We start from the raw sequence: 23,990 nt of genomic DNA, 5'->3' as shown, positions 1-23,990 counted from the left end.
GTAGGAGGAGCTCCCGGCCGTTCACAGACATCGCAGCAGCAAGCAGGTAAGTATGAATCTTATACTGTTGTACTATTGCTAAGTAACCATGGCAACCAGGACTGCAGTAGCGTCCTGGTTGCCATGGTTACCGATCGGAGCCCCAGCGATTAAACTGGGACTCCGATCGGAACTCCGCTGCCACCAATGATGGGGGGGGGGGGGAATGGGAGGCCGCACACTGCCACCAATGTTGTTACTGCTATAGAGGGAGGGGGGGCCGATGGTGGTTGGCACACTGTGCCACCAACGATTTAATACAATAGAAGGAGGGAGGGGGGGGGCGATGGTGGGCGCACACTGTGCCACCAACGATTTATTACAATAGAGGGAGGGAGGGGGGGGGGCGATGGTGGGCGCACACTGTGCCACCAACGATTTCTAACATTAGAGGGAGGAAGGGGGGGCCCGATGGGGGGCGCACACTGTGCCACCAACGATATTCAAACTGGGGAGGGGGGGTCTGCCCCCTGCTGCCTGGCAGCCCTGATCTCTTACAGGGGAATATGATAGTACAATTAACCCCTTTAGGTGCCGCACCTGAAGGGGTTAATTGTGCTATCATATCCCCCTGTAAGAGATCGGGTGCTGCCAGGCAGCAGGGGGCAGTCTTGTACAAAGTTTGTAGTGTATTCTAACCTGAAGCGTCCCCATCACCATGGGAACGCCTCTGTGTTAGAATATACTGTCGGATCTGAGGTTCACGAAGTAGCTCATATCCGACAGTATATTCTAACATAGAGGCGTTCCCATGGTGATGGGGACGCTTCAAGTTAAAATATACCATCGGATTGGAGAAAACTCCAATCCGATGGTATAAAAGAACTCCAGACTTTACATTGAAAGTCAATGGGGACGGATCCGTTTGAAATGGCACCATATTGTGTCAACATCAAACGGATCCGTCCCCATTGACTTGCATTGTAATTCAGGACGGATCCGTTTGGCTCCGCACGGCCAGGCGGACACCAAAACGACTTTTTTTTCATGTCCGTGGATCCTCCAAAAATCAAGGAAGACCCACGGACGAAAAAACGGTCACGGATCACGGACCCCGTTTTTGCGGACCGTGAAAAAAAACTGTCGTGTGCATGAGGCCTTAGGGTGATGCTGGGGAATTTTACTTAATCTAAGGGTCCATTCACACATCGGTAGTTCTGGGTCTGTATCATTCATTTCAATGGGGCCGCAAAAGATGCGGACAGTTACGTTCGACGGCCCCGCAAAAAAGATAGAGCATGTCCTATTCTTGCCCGCAATCGCGGACAAGAATAGACATTTCTATCATAGGGCCAGCCATGTGTGGTCCGCAAAATGTGGAAAGCTCATGGCCAGCATCCGTGTTTTGCAGATCCACAATTTGTGGACCGCAAAGCACTTACGGACATGTGAATGGACCCTTAATATGTATGGCACTCTTACAGGAGCTCCAGATGCCCTGCTCCCTATTTGCCTCTGCCTGCCACTAGAGGGAGCTCACAGCATAGGGATTTATAGGCTCCAACTGACCATCCTTATGTCCGTTCTGCAAAGAGATAAAACATGTCCTATACCAGGCGGCAAATTCCGGACCACAGACCTATTGAAGTCAATGGGTTCACATAAACAGTGGGTGCAACAAGGACATCCCTATTTTGCAGATTTGCGTTTTGGCGTGTGAATGACCCCTATATATCAAAGGCACCCCATATAATACCAGCTCCAGGGAGTTCTCCAAGGAATGAAAGAATATGCCCTCCATTCACTGCATGGTCCAGAGTCAGGGTAAGAATTGCCAATGTGAACTGAGAGTACTACAACCACCAGTATAGCCACAAGCACCCCTCCCATCTTCCTTGCCTCCCCTGTGGGTCAATGTACTGGCAAATACAATGGATCTCCCTGCTCTTTAGGGACCAACTTAGTCACCTGTTGGTGCTGCATGTAAGGGAGTATGCATGGTTCTCGCCTCTAGGATGGCATAAGAAATCTGTTTTTACTGGACTCTGGGGCCTGGGATGCAGGTGTACGTGAAGACATCATATGGTCCATTCATTTCTATGGGGCCGCCGAAAATAGTCAAGCGCTGGTTCAGCTATTTCCATCGGCCCCATAGATACCAATGGAAGCCGTGGTGTGTTCCCATTCACTACTATGGGGAGAACGCTTGGCAGTGGCCTAACCTGGTGAAACCCGGGGTCCTCCAGCCACCACCTTCCCCGCTCTGTTCTCAATATAGAGACCCGCACCTATCAGACAATGGAGACATATCCTAGCGATTTGCCCCCGCTCCCCCATTGTCTCAGATGGGAATACACCTTTAAATAGAAAAGAGGGACTTGGGTCCAAAACAGGGACACTTGGGAGCGGAGGTCTGCCTAAAGTAAATAAGCACCCATCCTATCTGTGGAGGCCAGGGACTGCAACCTCTGGGATTTTACATTACAGTTTTTACGTCACCACATGGGGTTAACTACTGACGTCAGTGAGGAGAAGTTGCTGGGAGCCAATCAGAGCCCGGCGCTGCTGGCAATCCCCCTGACGTTCACCTGCCGTGCGAGAGATCCAGGCAGCAGAGCAGAGCGCCGCACAGCTCCCGGCACCGCAGCATGCAGAACGGAGACGTCATGAGACAGCGGCCCCGGGTCATCCAGATCTCCCGCACCGCGGCCTTCAGCGCCTGCCACCGGCTGCACTGGTGAGTGGGCTGCGTGGCATCACCGCTATGTGTCCTCGGCCAGCAGGACCACTATTACTGGACGAGCCCGTACTACAGGAGCAGTGGTGTGGCATCATTTATTACACTGCACTATATTCTGCAATACGACATGTAATACTGCTCAAGTGATATAATGTAACCCAATAAGCTAAATAATAATAATATACCAGATATTACATTATAGCAATATAATATAGTGCACTGTTATATAACATTGCATATAATAGCATTTTGGACCACACTGTATTAATGATAGCATATAATAGTATTTTGCTAGCCGTTACATTATAGCATTATTAGAATAGGGTATTGCACTAAATATTACAGCATGGCAGTTTTATATTGCATTATATTTTATAGCATTATTATGTTATATTGCATTAAATGATATTGCAGCATTATGTTTAATAAAATATTATAGCATTATTATTCCACACTACGCAGTGATCTACTGTAATATGATATAGAGCAGTGTGATAATATAGAATGCAATGTAAAGCTGCTAGCCTGTAATTTAATACAATATTCTATTTGTAATATACAATAATGTAATATCTAGTAGATAATTTTTTTAGATATTACATTGTATTAGAAAATATTATAATACAGTGCCTTGCATTATGGTATGGTATATTAAATAACAGTGACTTTCACAGTGGCTGCCTCTTTCACGGTGACCGCCCCTTTAATAGTGACTTTCACAGTGACCGCCCCTTTAATAGTGACTTTCACGATGGCTGACCTTTTTAAAAGTGACTTTCACAGTAGCGGCCCCTTTAACAGTGACTTTAACGGTGGGTGTCCCTTTAACAGAGACTTTCACGGTGGTTGCCCCTTTAACGGTGACCGCCCCATTAACAGTGACTTTCACAATGGCCGCCCCTTTCACGGTGGGCACCCTTTAACAGTGACTTTCACGGTGGGCGCCCCTTTAACAGTGACTTTCACGGTGGGCGCCCCTTTAAAGAGGTTGTCCGGGTTCAGAGCTGAACCCGGACATCCCTCCATTTTCACCCTGGCAGCCCCCCTGTCAGGAGCATCAGAGCAGTTTATGTTCCATTGCTCTCCGTTGCCCTGCACTAAATCACGCAGGGCAAAGGCATTTTTTGGAGATTCGGTGAAGTACCGGAGCTCTCCATGGGGCTGACAGGAACCCTAATGAAGTCATCAGCACTGATGGACGGGATTTAGCGCTGCCCTAGCCAGTAAAACCGCTAGGGCAGCGCTAAAGCCTGCCCATCAGAGCCGGTGACGTCACCGAACACACTGCCGAGCGGAAGTTTCCGCCCGGCAGTGTGTTATTGAAAACAAGAGCCTGCGCCCTGCGCGATCTAGCGCAGGACAAGGGAGCGCATCGGAGCATGATTCAGAAAGCCCACCCATACACATTAGATGGTCAGCCAGTCCTGCCAAAAGCAGACCATACACAATAAATGTGACATGTAGATACGTGCTTACGTGACGTGTCCCATGTCAGTATGCCAGCAGCAGAGACACTAGATCACCTGTCCGCATCGGAAACCGGAAGCTCATTATCCCAGCAGTTGTAAATCCGTACACAGTGCCAAGTCAAAACTTGATAGCTTCTCTTAGGCTACTTTCACACTAGCGTTCGATCGGATCCGTTCTGAACGGATCCGATCATAATAATGCAGACGGAGGCTCCGTTCAGAGCGGATCCGTCTGCATTATTTTGGCATATAAAAGCTAAGTGTGAAAATAGCCTCGGACGGATCCGTCCAGACTTTCAATGTAAAGTCAATGGGGGACGGATCCGCTTGAAGATTGAGCCATATTGTGGCATCTTCAAACGGATCCGTCCCCATTGACTTACATTGTAAGTCTGGACGGATCCGCACGCCTCCGCACGGCCAGGCGGACACCCGAACGCTGCAAGCAGCGTTCAGCTGTCCGCCTGTCCGTGCGGAGGCGAGCGGAGCGGAGGCTGAACGCCGCCAGACTGATGCAGTCTGAGCGGATCCGCTCCATTCAGACTGCATCAGGGCTGGACGCTGCGTTCGGGTCCGCTCGTGAGCCCCTTCAAACGGAGCTCACGAGCGGACAGCCGAACGCTAGTGTGAAAGTAGCCTTAACTAGGTGCAAAGCTATAGAGGTGCGGAGGTAGCAGTCACACCCAGGCCCTGGTGCCTAGGAGGGTGCACAGACCATCTACTGCAGCACTCCATTTATTTTGCACTATTTCGGGCAACTGAACCCTTCATCAGTATAGGAGCCAGGAAGATTATTGCTCCAATTATCAAGAAGAAACCTTTATTAACAAACCCATAGGCAGAGGGTTTCCTTCTGAACACTTGCACTCATCCAAAATAGTATGCGGAGTCCGAGTGTATATATATATATATAATGGCGGGTTTACACTGCCCGATTGTGGGGCACATTATCAGGAACAAACCTTAGTACAAAGGCCCGTTCCTGATAATCGGCCCGTGGAGAGATGCCGCAGATCACCTTATGAACTTAGCAAAATGCTCATTCATCTTTCACCTCAATCGGTGTTCCTGGGCAGCAGATCGTGCTGTGTGAACAGCGAGCTGCAGCCCAGGAATCTGTACGAGGATGAGCGACGGCTGTACCCATAGCTCATCCCCATACGGTGGAAGTGATTGCTGCAGTGCACATGCAGCTCTTACCTCCACTGAGGAGCGAGCTGGTATTGGGAAGGAACAGTCCCTTCCCAGTGATTGCCTGCTCCATCGGGCTAGCAAGAAAGGAGGATCGGTACTCGCTGTTGGTATATAATATTGCTCTGTTTATTGCCACATAATGGTGACGCGTTTCGGCACACTGCGTGCCCTTCTCAAACTGTGAATATACAAGGAATCTTAACCCATTTAAATAGCCCGCCAAATCACAGTGATTACGTCCAGTTACCATGACAACCAAATAAACAAAAAGAGAAGTGCACATGTGATCAACAGTGTCCATCACAAAATAAGTTAGTCCATAAAGAACATTGTTACTCCAAGAATGGGTAATGCGTAATCAATAATTCGGTTTGAGTCCGCTGTAGAAAGAATAAATATATAATTAGTCACCTGATTATAGAAACCTATTTAATGCATAGTCAGGATTAAGTCCTCTGGGCTCCATTGTCTGGAGTCGGTGAATCCAGTAAGCCTCCCTTTTGAGCAGAAGTTCGTTCCTATCTTCCCTCTGCGTGGCTGTGAGAGACTTTCCATGACTTGAAAGCGTAATTGCGCAATTGTGTGTTTCTGAAAATGGAAGTGAACGGGTAACATCAAATTTTCTTTTTTTACGGTGGACTTATGTTTAGAAAATCTGTCCTTCATTCTGGCGGATGTCTCTCCCACACGGGCATTTCAAGATGTATATGATGAATTGACTATTACATGTGAATGTACCTCGTATGGGTATCCTCTCTCCTGTATGTGGGTGAGTGAGATGTGTGCCCCTTATCACACTGGAGCAGTGTATGCAGCTTAAACAAGGAAAAGTACCTTGTCATGGAGCAGAAAGCGTGCTTTGTCTGGCAAACCCTCTATTACTCCCAATGTCAGCACGGATTATTTTGTCCCTGATGTTATTGGCTCTTTTGTAACAGATCTTGGGTGGTCTCTGAAATTCCTCTACTTGTGGATAGGAACGGGCAACCACATTCCAATGCTTATTTATGACAGCTCTAATCTTATTTATCCAAGGATGGTATTTTATAACAAAGGGAATGCGTGTTTCTTGTGGGGCTTTCTCCGCGTGTGTCTCATCAATTTTCTTACGCTGTTCTTCCAATGAATGGATAGCCTCTAGCTAAAAATATAGTGGTCATTTCATCTAATCTGGCCTCACAGTTCTCCTCTTCGCTGACAATGCGCTTCACCCTCTGATATTGGGAATAAGGGAGGGACCTCTTTGTGGAGATTGGATGCGGTTTCCGTCTGTATTTTTCACATATATATCAGTCTGAACTTGACCATTGGACCCCTGTATTATCCATGTATCCAAAAAGGAAATTTTTTGAGGCTCATAGTGAACCGTGAATTGGAGTTCTGTCCAGATGGAATTAATGTAAGAGGTGAATTCCAGGAGGGTCCGGACGTCGCACCGCGACACACACTAAAGATATCCTCTATAAAGCATCGCCAAAAAATGCAGCGTCTTTTATACAGTTTATTCAAATATATGAATTCACTCTCGAAGTGGGCCATATAGCAATTAGCGTAAGGCGGTGCGACTTTTTTTTTTTTTTTTTTTTTTTCCTTTCACTCCTCCTAGTGGTATTGGAACAGAACTTTTTATTTCAGGATAAATTTTACCAACAGCAACACGGGCCTGCGATGGGTTCGCACGTCGAACCGCCTTACGCTAATTGTTAAAGTCCATTCACACGTCCACAATTTGGGTCCTCATTCGTTCTGCAATTTGCGGACCCGTTCACTTTCAATGGGGCTGGAACGGATGGGAATCCGCATTTTCGGGATCCTCATCCGCATCCATTACTTTATTTCAAATTATATTCCCTTATACCTTTCATTATTTATAATGGCTCATTTTGTTTAGGGAGCAATCATTAGGAAACAAAATGGCCGCTGTCCTATTAATACGCTCAAACCTGCCCTAATCACACAGCAGGACAAGTTACTTCCGAGCACTGAGGTAAAGAGCTGCCTCATCCTCCTCTCTGCTTTGCTTGCCAGTGGTTATGATCCAGAATACAGATTATAAAAACATTAACTGAATCTCTATGGGAATGGAGTTCATGAGTAGACATGAAGTATACAGAGGATGGACAGGACAGACTGTAGTAATGGAGACTACATCCAAGTTCTGCTGCTCATTATTCACATCCACACCATCCTCCTCTCTACTTCATGCTTCCTCATAAACTCCATTTCTACAGAGATTTAGCTGAAGATCATATTAAACTGTATTCATGGTCATAGAAGAAGATAAGGCAGCTCTTTGGCTCACTGCTCTGAAGTAACTTGTCTTCCTGTGTGATTAGGACAGGTTTTGTGTGTACTAATAGGACGGCGGCCATTTTATTTCTGCTGATTGCTCCCTAGACAAAACGAGCCATCATAACTAATTAAATGTATTTGGGAATATATTTGTAATAAAGTAATTAAGTATTTTCATTTTCCTAATTCCCGGAAAACCCCTTTAAGAAAGAAAGGCTTCTCCTGAGACAGCTATCATTGCCAAGAAGTCTCCATACCATGGAACATGTTTAGTAATTCTCCATACAGGACTGGTCTCTTAAAAAAGATTCAGCACCCTGCTCAAGCTATATCCAAGGCATTGCACCCAGCCAGCCAGAATCCTACTCTGTACTGATGAAGGGCAAGAACCCAGGAACAGCTGTCTACGGATGGTTATCTGCCTTGGCATTTACCCTTGTCTTATAACAAGGCTTGAGATTCAGAAGTCAGGGGGCACACCAAATAATACACGGAGTGCAAAGGGTGGTGAGAAAACCATGAAGCAATATCACCTGACCCAAGAGAGAGTCATAAGAACCACCACACATCTCGGATGTGCATGTATGGGGTGGTTCTTATGACTCTCTCTTGGGTCAGGTGATATTGTTTTATAACAAGGCTTGTTTATAGAGACAGATTGACTCCTAGGGAGCCACCTCCACAAGGTGATGCTAGCAAAAGGGTTCTCTTTTAGGCTTGAGCGAATCGACCTTTGCATCATAGATCCGAAGTCGATTCGTTCGCATGCTTCCATTCTAATGCTGTTTCTGTACAACAGTACAACATAAAATTGTATTAGTTCCAAGGAGCCAACGCTCTCAAAGTCGTGCGAGACTTTGGTGAATTCCTAGTGTGTTCATATCTGCGTCTTTAAAAACAATTTAAAATAGGAAGTAGGCTTTGGTATCGAGATACCAGCAAGTACCAAAGCCCAGTTCGGATTGCTATTTTAAATTGTTTTTAAATGCACAGATAGGAATACAGTAGAAATTCACCAAAGTCTCGGGAGAGACTAACTTTGGCTCCACAGAGCCGACAGCATTAAAATGGAAGTATTTGAATGAATCGACTTTCGATCTATGATCCAAACGTTGATTACATTTTTTATTTTCCCTTGTGAGATACTTCTTTGCGTATTTTTCCTATGGGGCAACGTCTTCATACACAGTTGGTGTCTGTGTGTATATCTCAGATTCCCCACCAGGCACGTTACCTCCATTAAAGTCACTTTCTTCCTGACACTTGCCAAACTTTTGAGGTTTGAGATAATCTGTTGGTGGCAAAGGACCTGCTCCAGGAGACCCCTAGCATGTCTGCAGGGAAGATATGAAGGAGACTGCACCACTGGGGCCCTCTGCAGTCTGGGTGAGGACCACAAGATATTTGTGGACCAGTCTAGTCCTTCTAGTTCGTCTCATGAGATAATCTCTAGACTAGATGAGGTGTTGGATATAGCTGGGGTCATTTCCAGCCCTTGGCGCAGATTTGATCAGGTTATCTGTGAACCAGGCTGATGTGATATGCATAATTTTTTGATCATCTGTCGTCTTATCTCATTTTACAGCAATTCTCTCAGCGACGAAGACAATAAAAAAATCTTTGGCAAGTGTAACCACCCTAACGGACATGGTCACAATTACCGAGGTGAGGAGATGCAAACAACTGACCAGTGTGAACAGATCCCCTTGATGCATATACACTTACACCACTGACTTGGCTATTTCCTGAAGTGCTATTAAAGTGAATGGAGAGCGCCACCTCACCATTCCTGGCCGAATGCAATGAGGCCATGATCATTGAATGGTATTTCGGGTATTAAACGGGTTATTCCCAACTCCTACATTGGTAGCATATCGCTAGGATATACCACTAATGTCAGTTAGGTGCAGGTTTCACCTCTGGGACCCGCTCCTGTATCCAGAACGGGGCCCTCAAAACGAAGAAGAGCGCACCATGCATGCACGGAGTGCTCTCCATTCACTGCTATGGGAATTATGAAAAAAGTCAAGCTCTTGCTCTGCCATTTCCAGTGGTCCCATAGAGGTGAATGGAGAGGTGGCCGTGCAACTGTTTTTGGAACTTCCATAAAAGTGACTGGAGCACGTGTGCAGTGTGCTCTTATTTAATTTGGAGAGCCCTGTTCAAGAGACAGGTGCAGGTCCCACAGGTGACGATATGCCACCAATGTCTCGGATGACACAACTCCTTGAATAAAAGTTAGTCAACATTCCTTCCTGACAATCGTCTTCTCGTCAGCGGAGGAGACCTCTGCTATTAAATGCAGCAATCTCCTCCACAGTATGGGGAGCAGTGATGGCTAATGCTATCGCTTGTCTCCCCATACTGAATCTTTGCCAGCAGCAATTCGTAATTTGACAGCACGATCTGCCGCCGGCAAAATATACAGTACAGACCAAAAGTTTGGACACACCTTCTCATTCAAAGAGTTTTCTTTATTTTCATGACTATGAAAATTGTAGATTCACACTGAAGGCATCAAAACTATGAATTAACAACACATGTGGAATTATATACATAACAAAAAAGTGTGAAACAACTGAAAATATGTCATTTTCTAGGTTCTTCAAAGTAGCCACCTTTTGCTTTAAATACTGCTTTGCACACTCTTGGCATTCTCTTGATGAGCTTCAAGAGGTAGTCACCTGAAATGGTTTTCACTTCACAGGTGTGCCCTGTCAGGTTTAATAAGTGGGATTTCTTGCCTTATAAATGGGGTTGGGACCATCAGTTGCGTTGTGGAGAAGTCAGGTGGATACACAGCTGATAGTCCTACTGAATAGACTGTTAGAATTTGTATTATGGCAAGAAAAAATCAGCTAAGTAAAGAAAAACGAGTGGCCATCATTACTTTAAGAAATGAAGGTCAGTCAGTCCGAAAAATTGGGAAAACTTTGAAAGTGTCCCCAAGTGCAGTCACAAAAACCATCAAGCGCTACAAAGAAACTGGCTCACATGCGGACCGCCCCAGGAAAGGAAGACCAAGAGTCACCTCTGCTGCGGAGGATAAGTTCATCCGAGTCACCAGCCTCAGAAATCGCAGGTTAACAGCAGCTCAGATTAGAGACCAGGTCAATGCCACACAGAGTTCTAGCAGCAGACACCTCTCTAGAACAACTGTTAAGAGGAGACTCTGTGAATCAGGCCTTCATGGTAGAATATCTGCTAGGAAACCACTGCTAAGGACAGTAAAATTGTAAGGCAGCTCTCACCTGTAGTAGTTGAATCACCTGCTGTGCACGGATGCCGCACCTGGATGCGGTAAAGTCCAGAAAATAGTGAAGAAATATCCAGCTCAGTTCAGGTGAAGTATTGTAACTTTATTCCAGCGTTATAAAATCCAAAACATGTCATGAGGAAGGACCCGCATATCTAAGAGGTCTGAAACGCGTAGACTTACACTTGTATACGGATTTTATAACGCTGGAATAAAGTTACAATACTTCACCTGAACTGAGCTGGATATATCTTCACTATTTACTCCTAAGGACAGGCAACAAGCAGAAGAGACTTGTTTGGGCTAAAGAACACAAGGAATGGACATTAGACCAGTGGAAATCTGTGCTTTGGTCTGATGAGTCCAAATTTGAGATCTTTGGTTCCAACCACCGTGTCTTTGTGCGACGCAGAAAAGGTGAACGGATGGACTCTACATTCCTGGTTCCCAGCGTGAAGCATGGAGGAGGAGGTGTGATGGTGCTTTGCTGGTGACACTGTTGGGGATTTATTCAAAATTGAAGGCATACTGAACCAGCATGGCTACCACAGCATCATGCAGCGGCATGCTATTCCATCCGGTTTGCGCTTAGTTGGACCATCATTTATTTTTCAACAGGACAATGACCCCCAAACACACCTCCAGGCTGTGTAAGGGCTATTTGACCATGAAGAAGAGTGATGGGGTGCTGCGCCAGATGACCTGGCCTCCACAGTCACCGGACCTGAACCCAATCGAGATGGTTTGGGGTGAGCTGGACCGCAGAGTGAAGGCAAAAGGGCCAACAAGTGCTAAGCATCTCTGGGAACTCCTTCAAGACTGTTGGAAGACCATTTCAGGTGACTACCTCTTGAAGCTCATCAAGAGAATGCCAAGACTGTTCAAAGCGTTAATCAAAGCAAAAGGTGGCTACTTTGAAGAACCTAGAATATGACATATTTCAGTTGTTTCACACTTTTTTGTTATGTATATAATTCCACATGTGTTAATTCATAGTTTTGATGCCTTCAGTGTGAATCTACAATTTTCATAGTCATGAAAATAAAGAAAACTCTTTGAATGAGAAGGTGTGTCCAAACTTTTGGTCTGTACTGTATATATTATTTTTATAATTTTTTTTAAGCATGCATGTTTGCTCATTCATTGGGCAATCGGCAACAATATTACACTGCCAGATCAATGCTTGTCATTGATGATCTGCCTGACAATCGGCTAGTGTAATACAGCCTTAAGGCCCAAGACTGGCGGGTCACTTAGGCCTCATGCGCAAAAAACAGATCCGCAAAAAATATGGATTAATTCCATGTGCATTTCGTATTTTGCGAAACGGAACAGCTGGCATCTAATAGAACAGTCCTATCATTGTCCGTAATGCAGACAATAATAGGCAGGGGCGTATCTATCGCGAGGCAAACAAGGCATTTGCCTAGGGCGGCACTTGCCAATGGGGCGGCAAAATGCCTTGTTTGCCCCTTGTCCCATCAGACGCCTCCGGTATATTCAGAAGATCCGATGGTATATTCTAACCCCCAGGCGTTCCCATGGTGACGGGGACGCTTGCCTGGGGGTTATAATATACCATCGGATCTGAGTTTTCACGCTCTCAGTGAGAGCGTGAAAACACAAATCCGATGGTATATTCTAGCCCCCAGGCGTTCCCATGGTGACAGGGACGCTTGCCTGGGGGTTAGAATATACAGGGCCCCGCCGCTCACAGGAAAACATTTAAAAACGAATCAGTAACCTAAACTTTATTCATTAGTGATGTCTTTACTGGATACCTTACTCTGTCTTTCAGCTTCGGTAACAGCAGGCAGTGCGGGCGGGCGGCGCTCACTCACTGACGTCACGCGCCTGCGCCGCCTAGTGGGAGGAGCAGGCGCGTGACGTCAGTGAGTGAGCGCCGCCCGCCCGCACTGCCTGCTGTTACCGAAGCTGAAAGACAGAGTAAGGTATCCAGTAAAGACATCACTAATGAATAAAGTTTAGGTTACTGATTTGTTTTTAAATGTTTCCTGTGAGCGTCAGGGGGAGGAGGAATCTGTGGATGGCACTGTTTAAGGGAGGGGGGGGGGGAATCTGTGGATGGCACCGTTTAGGGGAGGGGGGGGAATCTGTGGATGGCACCGTTTAGGGGAGGGGGGGGAATCTGTGGATGGCACCGTTTAGGGGAGGGGGGGGGAATCTGTGGATGGCACCGTTTAGGGGAGGGGGGGGAATCTGTGGATGGCACCGTTTAGGGGAGGGGGGGGGGAATCTGTGGATGGCACCGTTTAGGGGAGGGGGGGGGGAATCTGTGGATGGCACCGTTTAGGGGAGGGGGGGGGGAATCTGTGGATGGCACCGTTTAGGGGAGGGGGGGGGAATCTGTGGATGGCACCGTTTAGGGGAGGGGGGGGGAATCTGTGGATGGCACCGTTTAGGGGAGGGGGGGGGAATCTGTGGATGGCACCGTTTAGGGGAGGGGGGGGGAATCTGTGGATGGCACCGTTTAGGGGAGGGGGGGGGTCTGTGGATGGCACCGTTTAGGGGAGGGGGGGGGGGGTCTGTGGATGGCACCGTTTAGGGGAGGGGGGGGTCTGTGGATGGCACCGTTTAGGGGAGGGGGGGGAATCTGTGGATGGCACTGTTTAGGGGAGGGGGGATCCGTGGATGGCACTGTTTAGGGGAGGGGGATCCGTGGATGGCACTGTTTAGGGGAGGGGGATCCGTGGATGGCACTGTTTAGGGGAGGGGGATCCGTGGATGGCACTGTTTAGGGGAGGGGGATCCGTGGATGGCACTGTTTAGGGGAGGGGGATCCGTGGATGGCACTGTTTAGGGGAGGGGGATCCGTGGATGGCACTGTTTAGGGGAGGGGGATCCGTGGATGGCACTGTTTAGGGGAGGGGGATCCGTGGATGGCACTGTTTAGGGGAGGGGGATCCGTGGATGGCACTATTTAGGGGAGGGGGATCCGTGGATGGCACATAGGAAGGGGTGGGGTTTAGAGAGAAAGGGGTTTGGCCTTGACAGGAAGGGGTGGGTCAAATTTATATTAGGGGGGTGCCCGAATTTAGTCTCGCCTAGGGCAGCACAAAACCAAGATACACCACTGATAATAGGACATGTTCTATTTTTTTGTGGAACAGTAACAGAATGCACACAGAAAGAAAATACATTTGTGTGCATGAGGCCTAATGGGTTAAAAAAAAAAAGGGCTAGCTTATCTAATAAATGGAATTTATTGCTGTAATGAACAATTAATGTAGTAGCATTGATCTGAGAAGGGTTGCACATGACAGAGCCGTGACTTCTTTTTTTTTAACTACCGGTATATGTGACTGCCCCTGTGTGAGGCTGAACAAACATCTCTGTTGCGCTACCAGATTATCAGGAGATGTTGGCTGCTCAGCCTTTGAACCCAACTGTGTAACATCTGCCGTGGCCAAGGCTCATTAGAGAGCATCATGTGGTTTAACTTAGATGACCACCTCGTACGTCATGGCTTGAAGGTCATGAAGCCAAAGACAAGATAAAAGAATTCTGGTGGAACTGTAGGTGAAGGGTTTGTGAAATGACAAATGTCAATAACTCAGGTCATCGGGAGGAGTGGTAAATTGGTGTGAATAAAGCCATTTTGTTTTGGACTATTAGTGGTCAAAGAAGGAAACGAGGACATTTTTCTCTGAAGGCAGAGAGACGGCAAGTCTGGAACAAGTGTTTGAAGAAGGAAACGGGGATGTTCCACTCAGAATGCAGAGAGACAGCGAGTCTGGAACAGGCTCCGGGGCCCGAATGTTCAGTTTTTAGACTATTGGCAGGAAGGAATGTAGACGGCATCTGGTAGCAATAATCCTATAGGAATTGTGTAAACGACTAAAATAATTACTGACTTCTGTTTTTTGTTGTTATAGTGATCGTCACTGTACGAGGAGAAGTAAGTGATCCAATTTTTTTTTTTTTTTTGCGAGTACAATCGTGTATCTACCAGTATAGACACAACCATGGGATTTTCTACCTTGTGGAACCATTACATTGTTAACCCCTTAGCGCAGAACGCCGTACATGTACGGCGGGGGATGCATTGCCAGAATGCATTCCGCCTTACATGTACGGCAGGATGATCGGGCGGGCACCGGAGCGGTGCGCACCCGATCACTGCAGGGGTCCGGCAGTCCCTGGTAGCCGGGCCCCTGCTGTATCCGCCGGCATCGCTGTTTACAGCGATGCCGGCGGATTAACCCTTTCTATGCCGCGGTCCGCGCGGACCGCGACATAGAAGTTGTTTGCGGCAGGTGAGTGATCGCATCGAGTCCCCGCGCTGCTGTGGCGGGGACCCGATGCGTGACAAGGCAGCCCGATGCCGTGCAGAGGCTGCCCAATGCCCTGCACGGCATCGGGAACTGCCTTCTACGGGAGCCGAGGAGATCCAGCCTCAGGCTGGGTCTCCTAGGCAACCAGTTAGTGTATGACTCAATGTCATACACTAACAGGCAATGCATTACAATACAGATGTATTGTAATGCATTGCAGAGGGGATCAGAGTGGGATAGAAATAAAGTTTTAAAAAAAGTAAAAAAAAAAAGTGTTTGGAATAAAAAAATAAAGTTTCAAGTAAAAAAAAAAAAAAAAAGCCCCATTCCCCTGATTTTCTAATAAAAAATTGAAAAAAAAAGAAAAAACACACATATTAGGTATCGCTGCGTCCGTAACGAACGGCTCTATAAATATATTACATGATCCACCCCATCCGATAGGCACCATAAAAAATAAAAAATAAAAACTGTGTATAAAAAAGCCATTTTTGTCAACTTACATCACTAAAAGTGCAACACCAAGCGATCAAAACGGCGTATGCCCCCCAAAATAGTACCAATCTAACCGTCACCTCATCCCACAAAAAATGAGCCCCTACATAGTACAATCGCCCAAAAACTGAAAAAACTATGGCTCTCAGACTATGAAGACACTAAAACATTTTTTTTTTTTTTCAAAAATGAAATCATTGTGTAAAACTTAAATAAATAAAAAAAATATTTATATATTGGGTATTGACGCGTCCGTATTAACCTTCTCTATAAAAATATCACATGACCTAATCCCTCAGGTGAATACCGTAAAAAAAAAATAAAAAAAACGGTGTAAAAAAAGCCATTTTTTGTCATCTTACATCACAAAAAGTGTAGTAGCAAGCGATCAAAAAGTCATACGCACCCCAAAATAGTGCCAATCAAACCGCCATCTCATCCCGCAAAAATCATACCCTACCCAAGATAATCGCCCAAAAACTGAAAAAACTATGGCTCTCAGACTATGGAGACACTAAAACATGATTTTTTTTGTTTCAAAAATGAAATCATTGTGTAAAACTGACAAATAAAAAAAAAGTATATATATTAGGTATCACTGCGTCCGTAATAACCTGCTCTATAACAATATCACATGATCTAACCCCTCAGGTGAATACCGTAAAAAATAAAAAATATAAACTGTGTAAAAAAAGCCATTTTTTGTCACCTTAGATCACAAAAAGTGTAATAGCAAGCGATCAAAAAGTCATACGCACCCCAAAATAGTGCCAATCAAACCGTAATCTTATCCCGCAAAAAATGAGACCCTACCTAAGATAATCGCCCAAAAACTGAAAAAACAATGGCTCTCAGTCTATGGAGACACTAAAACATGATTTTTTTTGTTTCAAAAATGAAATCATTGTGTAAAACTGACATAAATAAAAAAAAAGTATATATATTAGGTATCACTGCGTCCGTAATAACCTGCTCTATAAAAATATCACATGATCTAACCCCTCAGGTGAATACCGTAAAATATAAAAAATAAAAACGGTGTAAAAAAAGCCATTTTTTTGTCACCTTAGATCACAAAAAGTGTAATAGCAAGCGATCAAAAAGTCATATGCACCCCAAAATAGTGCCAATCAAACAGTCATCTCATCCCGAAAAAAATGAGCCCCTACACAAGACAGTCGCCCAAAAAATAAATAAAACTATGGCTTTCAGAATGTGGAGACACTAAAGAATCAGTTTTTTTTTTCAAATGCTTTGTTATGTAAAACTGAAACAAACAACCAAAAAAGTTGTCATATTTGGTATTGTCGCGTCCGTGACAACCTGCTCTATAAAAGTACCACATGATCCAACCTGTCAGATGAATGTTGTAAATAACAAAAAATAAAAATGGTGCCAACACAGCAATTTTTTGTTACTTTGCCTCACAAAAAGTGTAATATAGAGCAACCAAAAATCATATGTACCCTAAAATAGTACCAACAATACTGCCACCCTATCCCGTAGTTTCTAAAATGGGGTCACTTTTTTGGAGTTTCTACTCTAGGGGTGCATCAGGGGGGCTTCAAATGGGACATAGTGTAAATAAACCAGTCCAGCAAAATGTGCCTTCTAAAAGCCACACGCCGCACCTTTCCCTCTACGCCCTACTGTGTGCCCGTACAGTAGTTTACGGCCACATATGGGGTGTTTCTGCAAACGACAGAATCTGGGCAATAAATATAGACTTTTGTTTGGCTGTTAACCCTTGCTTTGTTACTGGAAAAAATGGAGTAAATAAAAAATTTGGCAAAAAATTTAAATTCTCGAATTTCATCTCCATTTGCCAATAACTCTTGTGGAACACCTAAAGGGTTAACAAAGTTTGGAAAACCAGTTTTGAATACCTGGAGGGGTGTAGTTTCTTAGATGGGGTCACTTTTATGGAGTTTCTACTCTACGGGGGCTTCAAATGGGACATGGTGTAAATAAACCAGTCCAGCAAAATCTGCCTTCTAAAAGCCACACGCCGCACCTTTCCCTCTACGCCCTACCGTGTGCCCGTACAGTAGTTTACGGCCACATATGGGGGGTTTTTCTGCAAACTACAGAATCTGGGCAATAAATATAGACTTTTGTTTGGCTGTTAACCCTTGCTTTGTTACTGGAAAAAATGGAGCAAATAATAAATTTGGCAAAAAATGTAAATTCTCGAATTTCATCTCCATTTGCCAATAACTCTTGTGGAACACCTAAAGGGTTAACAAAGTTTGTAAAACCAGTTTTGAATGCCTTGAGGGGTGTAGTTTCTTAGATGGGGTCACTTTTATGGAGTTTCTACTCTAGGGGTGCATCAGGGGGGCTTAAAATGGGACATGGTGTAAATAAATTAGTCCAGCAAAATCTGCTTTCCAAAAACCACACGCCGCACCTTTCCCTCTACGCCCTACCGTGTGTCCGTACAGTAGTTTACGGCCACATGTGGGGTGTTTCTGCAAACTACAGAATCAGGGCAACCCATATTGAGTTTTGTTTGGCTGTTAACCCTTACTTTATTGCTGTAAAAAATGGGTTAAAATTGAAAATTTTCCAAAAAATAGAAATTTCTAAATTGTTTCTCCATCTGCCATTAACTCTTGTGGAACACCTACAGGGTTAACAAAGTTTGTAAACCCAGTTTTGAATACCTTGAGGGGTGTACTTTCTTAGATGGAGTCACTTTTTTGCAATTTCTATTCTAGGGGTACAAGGGGGGGGCTTGAAATGGAACATGGTATAAACAAAACCAGTCCTGCAAAATCTGCCTTGCAAAACCCATATGGTATTCCCCTCCTTGTATGTCCTCCCGTTTGGCCAAACAGTAGTTTACGACCACATATGGGGTATTTCTGCAAACTACAGAAGCAGGGCAACCCATTTTGAGTTTTGTTTGGCTGTTAACCCTTACTTTATTGCTGTAAAAAATGGGTTAAAATTGAAAATTTTCCAAAAAATAGAAATTTCTAAATTGTTTCTCCATCTGCCATTAACTCTTGTGGAACACCTACAGGGTTAACAAAGTTTGTAAACCCAGTTTTGAATACCTTGAGGGGTGTACTTTCTTAGATGGAGTCACTTTTTTGCAATTTCTATTCTAGGGGTACAAGGGGGGGCTTGAAATGGAACATGGTATAAACAAAACCAGTCCTGCAAAATCTGCCTTGCAAAACCCATATGGTGTTCCCCTCCTTCTATGTCCTCCCGTTTGGCCAAACAGTAGTTTACGACCACATATGGGGTATTTCTGCAAACTACAGAAGCAGGGCAACCCATTTTGAGTTTTGTTTGGCTGTTAACCCTTACTTTATTGCTGTAAAAAATTGGTTAAAATTGAAAATTTTCCAAAAAATAGAAATTTCTAAATTGTTTCTCCATCTGCCATTAACTCTTGTGGAACACCTACAGGGTTAACAAAGTTTGTAAACCCAGTTTTGAATACCTTGAGGGGTGTACTTTCTTAGATGGAGTCACTTTTTTGCAATTTCTATTCTAGGGGTACAAGGGGGGGCTTGAAATGGGACATGGTATAAACAAAACCAGTCCTGCAAAATCTGCCTTGCAAAACCCATATGGTATTCCCCTCCTTCTATGTCCTCCCGTTCGGCCAAACAGTAGTTTACGACCACATATGGGGTATTTCTGCAAACTACAGAAGCAGGGCAACCCATTTTGAGTTTTGTTTGGCAGTTAACCCTTGTTTTTTTCCAGGAAAAAATTGATTATATTGGAAAATTTTCCCAAAAATCTAAATTCTTAAAATGTATGTCTTTTTGCCATGAAGTCTTGTGGAAGACCTAAAGGGTTAAAAAAGTTTGTAAAAACAGTTTTGAATACCTTGAGGGGTGTAGTTTCTAGAATGGGGTCATTTTTGGGAGGTTTCTATTATCTAAGCCTCACAAAGTGACTTCAAACCTGGGATTTTGAAGATTTCTGAAAAATTTCAAAATTTGCTTCTAAACTTCTAACCCTTGTAACATCCCCAAAAAATAAAATATCATTCCCAAAATGCTATAAACATGAAGTAGACATATGGGGAATGTAAAGTCATCACAATTTTTGGGGGTATTACTATGTATTACAGAAGTAGAGAAACTGAAACTTTGATATTTGCTAATTTTTCCAAATTTTTGGTAAATTAGGTATTTTATTATGCAAAAAAATTAATTTTTTTGACTTTATTTTACCAGTGTCATGAAGTACAATATGTGACGAAAAAACAATCTCAGAATGGCCTGTATAAGTAAAAGCGTTTTAAAGTTATCAGCACTTAAAGTGACACTGGTCAGATTTGCAAAAAATGGCCTGGTCCTTAAGGTGAAAATGAGCCTGGTCCTTAAGGGGTTAAATGGGTTGTCCCACCAAAAAAATATTGTATATTTTTCAAGCCAGCACCTGGATCTGAATAGTTTTGTAATTGCATGTAATAGAAATATGAATCAAAGCTCTAAATCTGTTCAGGCTTTGCTAGCACTCCAATGGTAAATAGGCAAAAGAGGGGCCCCCAAAGCGGGGGGGGGGGGGGAGTGTGATTATATTAAAACATAACTTTTAATATGGTCCAAAGATAACAGAATAATATGACTCACTATGATACACATACATACATACATACATACATACATACATACATACATACAGGGACCAAAATAATGGTACCCTGGTTGCTGGTAGAGAAAACAAATCTGCTCCACCTAATGAAAGGTGTGAGCAGTCTTACCAGACCCTTGTAGACAATGGGATCAGTCGGGGGGTGGATTCAGGAAGCGATGGATGTATACCACACGGGAAGATGCGAGCTTGCTTTGTTTCTGTATAGTAGATGCAGGACTTGCCCTGTATAGCCCTACTAATTGGGGAGGGAGCTATTTTATTTCTACCTACCTATACAGAGCACCCGCCCTGAAAGGGGCAGGTATCCGGACGGGGTCCCCCCTATCTTGGACCTGATCCCTAAGTCTAAAACATTATTGCCAGTGAACAAAGTACTTCCAATGACCTCCCGACGTGGCACGTTTCTGTCCGTGACTCTTCAGGGGAGTAAATACAGAAGATGGAAAAAGACGGATAAATAACCGCCTGTGGCTAGATAAACACTGGAAAAAGCAAAAAAGCTTATGTCCGCTATCCCAAGATGGTGGGATGCGGTATTGCAGAGGAGGAGTGGTCCTATGCTGGATGGTCAGGGGGATACAGTGATCCAGTATCTAGTGGATCCCCTATGGTTGGGGGAAACAACGATATCAACCAGATATCTACTTGTCCTGATTCAAAATTATTTTTTGTATCAAAACCATATTTCAATGCACCGCCGTGCTTCCTTATGCAGGGAGGTGGCTGGCTTGCGTTCCAGTCTTTGTGGTGTGAAATTACTCTAAGTTTAGTCCTCGTTCACACCGGATGATTCTGTCCAGAATGCACTACATCGCGCCCGGCTCACTATGTTGTGGGGCAGGAGGGGGCGTGACGATCCATTGAAGTGATTGGTACCGTAGCCACAGCCGCAGGCGATCGGATGCACAGGATTGCAAGGCACAATTATGCCTGAGGTCCGGTCAAAATGCAGCTTGCAGCATTTTGTTTGGACTGGACCGGAGGCATAATGTGCCTTGCGATCCTGTGCAACCGATCGCATTGCACCTGTTGGGCATAGTTATGGTGCTAATCACTTCAACAGACCACTACTCCCCCTCCTCCCCCACAATATAGTTAGCCGGCCGCAATGCGGTGCAGTGCATTCTGGACAGAATCGGGCCGGAACGCACTGCCTGGTGTGAACGAGGCCTTAATGTGATCACAGCAATTAGTTTAGCGCACACTCTTGCTCTTAGCACATTACTACCTGTACCTCTAGGTGGTTTAGGCAAATTATCTGCTGATGTGGCACGGAAAGGACCCCCCTCACCTTCCTAGTTTGACAACACCTGCAGAAAGGGGGTCCTCTGAGGGACGCTGGCAGAGTTGAGAGTTCTATCAATGCCCCTGACTCTGTAACAGCTCTGTCACTGCTCCTCCCCCCGAGCCGGAGACGTGACAGAACCTTTCATTGCTCCACCCCCCCCCCCCCCCCCCCCCCCCGCTCTGTCACCGCGGCTGCGTCACTGCTCTACGCCCACTGCTCGGTCACCGCTAGTGTTGAGCCGGGTTCGGCCAAACTTCAGGTCAAAGTTCGGGTTCGGGTGAAAACTCAGATCCGATGGTATATTCTAAACCCGAGGTGATGGGGACACACCTCCGACAGGGCGCTGCCATCCGCGGCACCTGAGGGGTTAATTGTGCGGACGGCAGCTACCTGTCAGAGTTCGGGTGTCGGGAATGTTTCTACAATGTTTGCATTGGTGGGCAGTGCTTATAGCAATGCGCCGCACAGACCTGTGAGTTACAAGAAGAAGGAGCGCCGGGCGGCCACAGTGTATGTAAGTATAATGCTGCAGAGTAACTGACCATGGCAGACAGGACTTCAGTAGTGTCCTGGCTGCCATGGTAACCGATCGGAACTGCCGCTGCCACCAATGATGGAGGGCGCACTGCCCACCAATGATTTTAATACCGGGGAGGGGGGCGCACTGCCCACCAATGCAAACATTGTAGAAACATTCCCGGTACCCGACCTCTGACTGGGAGCTGCCGTCCGCACAATTAACCCCTTAGGTGCCGCGGATGGCAGCGCCCTGTCAGAGGGGCGTCCCCATCACCATGGGAACACCTCAGAGTTTTCTCCAATCCGATGGTATATTTTTACTTCAAGTGTCCCCATCACCATAGGAACACCGCTCCACGCCCCCGGCTCGTCGACGATCCACTGCTCCAGTAAACAAAGGCATCTCAGCCCTGCTACTTGCCCACACCAGGGCTAAGCTACTGAGCAAACTACCTGCCTGGTGCCCGAAACGGCATGTCCTGGGCGTCGGGCGATACGATTTCCACACCCCTGATAGCCACAGAGTTATTCACTGAAATCTATCAGTATAGCGCCACCTGCTGTTTCCTCTTTTTCTAATGTCTCTGTCCTGCTCACTGAGATGGAAGCACATGCTCAGTTCTATCCTTCAACTGCCACCAGCTGCAGTAGAAAGGACACAATCTCTGAGAAAGTGCACACCCCCTGAGCTGCCAGCTTAAAAATAAATCTAGCAGAACAATTGGAGCAATGAGCAATGGATGGGGAGATCTCTGGACCCATGTGAGGTACACGGCTGGTTCTAGCTTTGTTAGAAAGAGAATGTCATGTAACTATATGATATCTGATTTTCATTTTTTACATTAGTCATGAGATGACCCCTTTTAAATGGTTTGTCTCCTCTGGGACATTGATGGCATATACTAGGATATTCCATAAATTATCAGATAGGTGCAGGCCATTTTAAGTAAAAAAAAACAAAAAAAAAAACTTACTAAAACGCCTAGTGCTCATAAGAAAATAGTGCAAAATACAGCAGAAATGAAGCAAGGGGGCGTCTAATCTCCCCGCGGTTATCTAGAGCAGGGATGCGGGGGCTGCTCCACTTTCCCGCCAGTCAGCCATCTTGACCGCGCTTCCACAGCGAGGTGAGGAGGGAAGAAAGACAGACAGCGATACGCTCCTGCACCAGATAGGAGCACAACAAGTCTCCCACTATCTAAAACAACCTCTGTTTATACCAGCTAAGAGATAGCAGTGGACGGCTGAATACAAAGAAAGATCACAGCATAGTGTGGTGCAAGCTGAATCAGGGGGAGGAGGGGAAGAATCAACCCTCTTGCTACCCAGCAGACTTCTCTTATGCAAGAGAATATATTGTATCTCATAAAGAGGACTGATGTATATCCTGATGTAACAATGGGGCCGCAAAAAGCACAGAACGCTGCCGAAAAACGGTGTGAATTTGCCAGATAACCAGATGATGGAACAAGGTCACCATTGCCGCAGCGAAATGTTCAAACAAGGGCAAGTACAGCGTCGGATTTATCAGCGCCTTGAGTCACCTCTGAGGAGGACCAAGAACTCGCGCTCAAACAAGTCTCTGCACAAGTTTTAGAAGCCATATCAGCATGTAAAACTTCTCTCGCAGGGAAACTAGATGAAGTAAAAATTAACCTAGGACTGTTACGTCAAGATATAGAAAATCTCTGGGAGAGAGTCCAACATGCTGAAGAACGTATTTCACGCATAGAAGATGTTACAGCTACAGTCCCAAGGTCCAAATCTGATCTAAATACTAAAGCAGAAACATGGAGGCAGAAAGCAGATGACTTGGAAAACAGGCTTCGTAGAA

At 45.4% G+C, this 23,990-nt stretch overlaps 1 protein-coding gene across 1 annotated transcript in view; it reads left to right on the top strand.

Annotated features, from left to right (window-relative positions):
• Window positions 1–2,567: 2,567 nt before the first annotated feature.
• The window catches only part of PTS (6-pyruvoyltetrahydropterin synthase), a 31,347-nt gene continuing 9,924 nt past the window's right edge, over window positions 2,568–23,990 (top strand). Inside the window, exons 1-3 of the mRNA XM_044270356.1 lie at window positions 2,568–2,716; window positions 9,260–9,339; window positions 14,827–14,849. Coding sequence (XP_044126291.1) covers window positions 2,628–2,716; window positions 9,260–9,339; window positions 14,827–14,849 — 192 coding nt within the window. The 5' untranslated portion in view covers window positions 2,568–2,627. The remainder of the gene's footprint in view (window positions 2,717–9,259; window positions 9,340–14,826; window positions 14,850–23,990) is intronic.

Source organism: Bufo gargarizans, chromosome 10 (assembly GCF_014858855.1).
Source record: "Bufo gargarizans isolate SCDJY-AF-19 chromosome 10, ASM1485885v1, whole genome shotgun sequence".
Classification (NCBI taxonomy): Eukaryota; Metazoa; Chordata; class Amphibia; order Anura; family Bufonidae; genus Bufo; species Bufo gargarizans.
The sequence above is the reverse complement of the archived record's forward strand: the minus strand, read 5'-3'. Positions and strand labels throughout refer to the sequence as shown.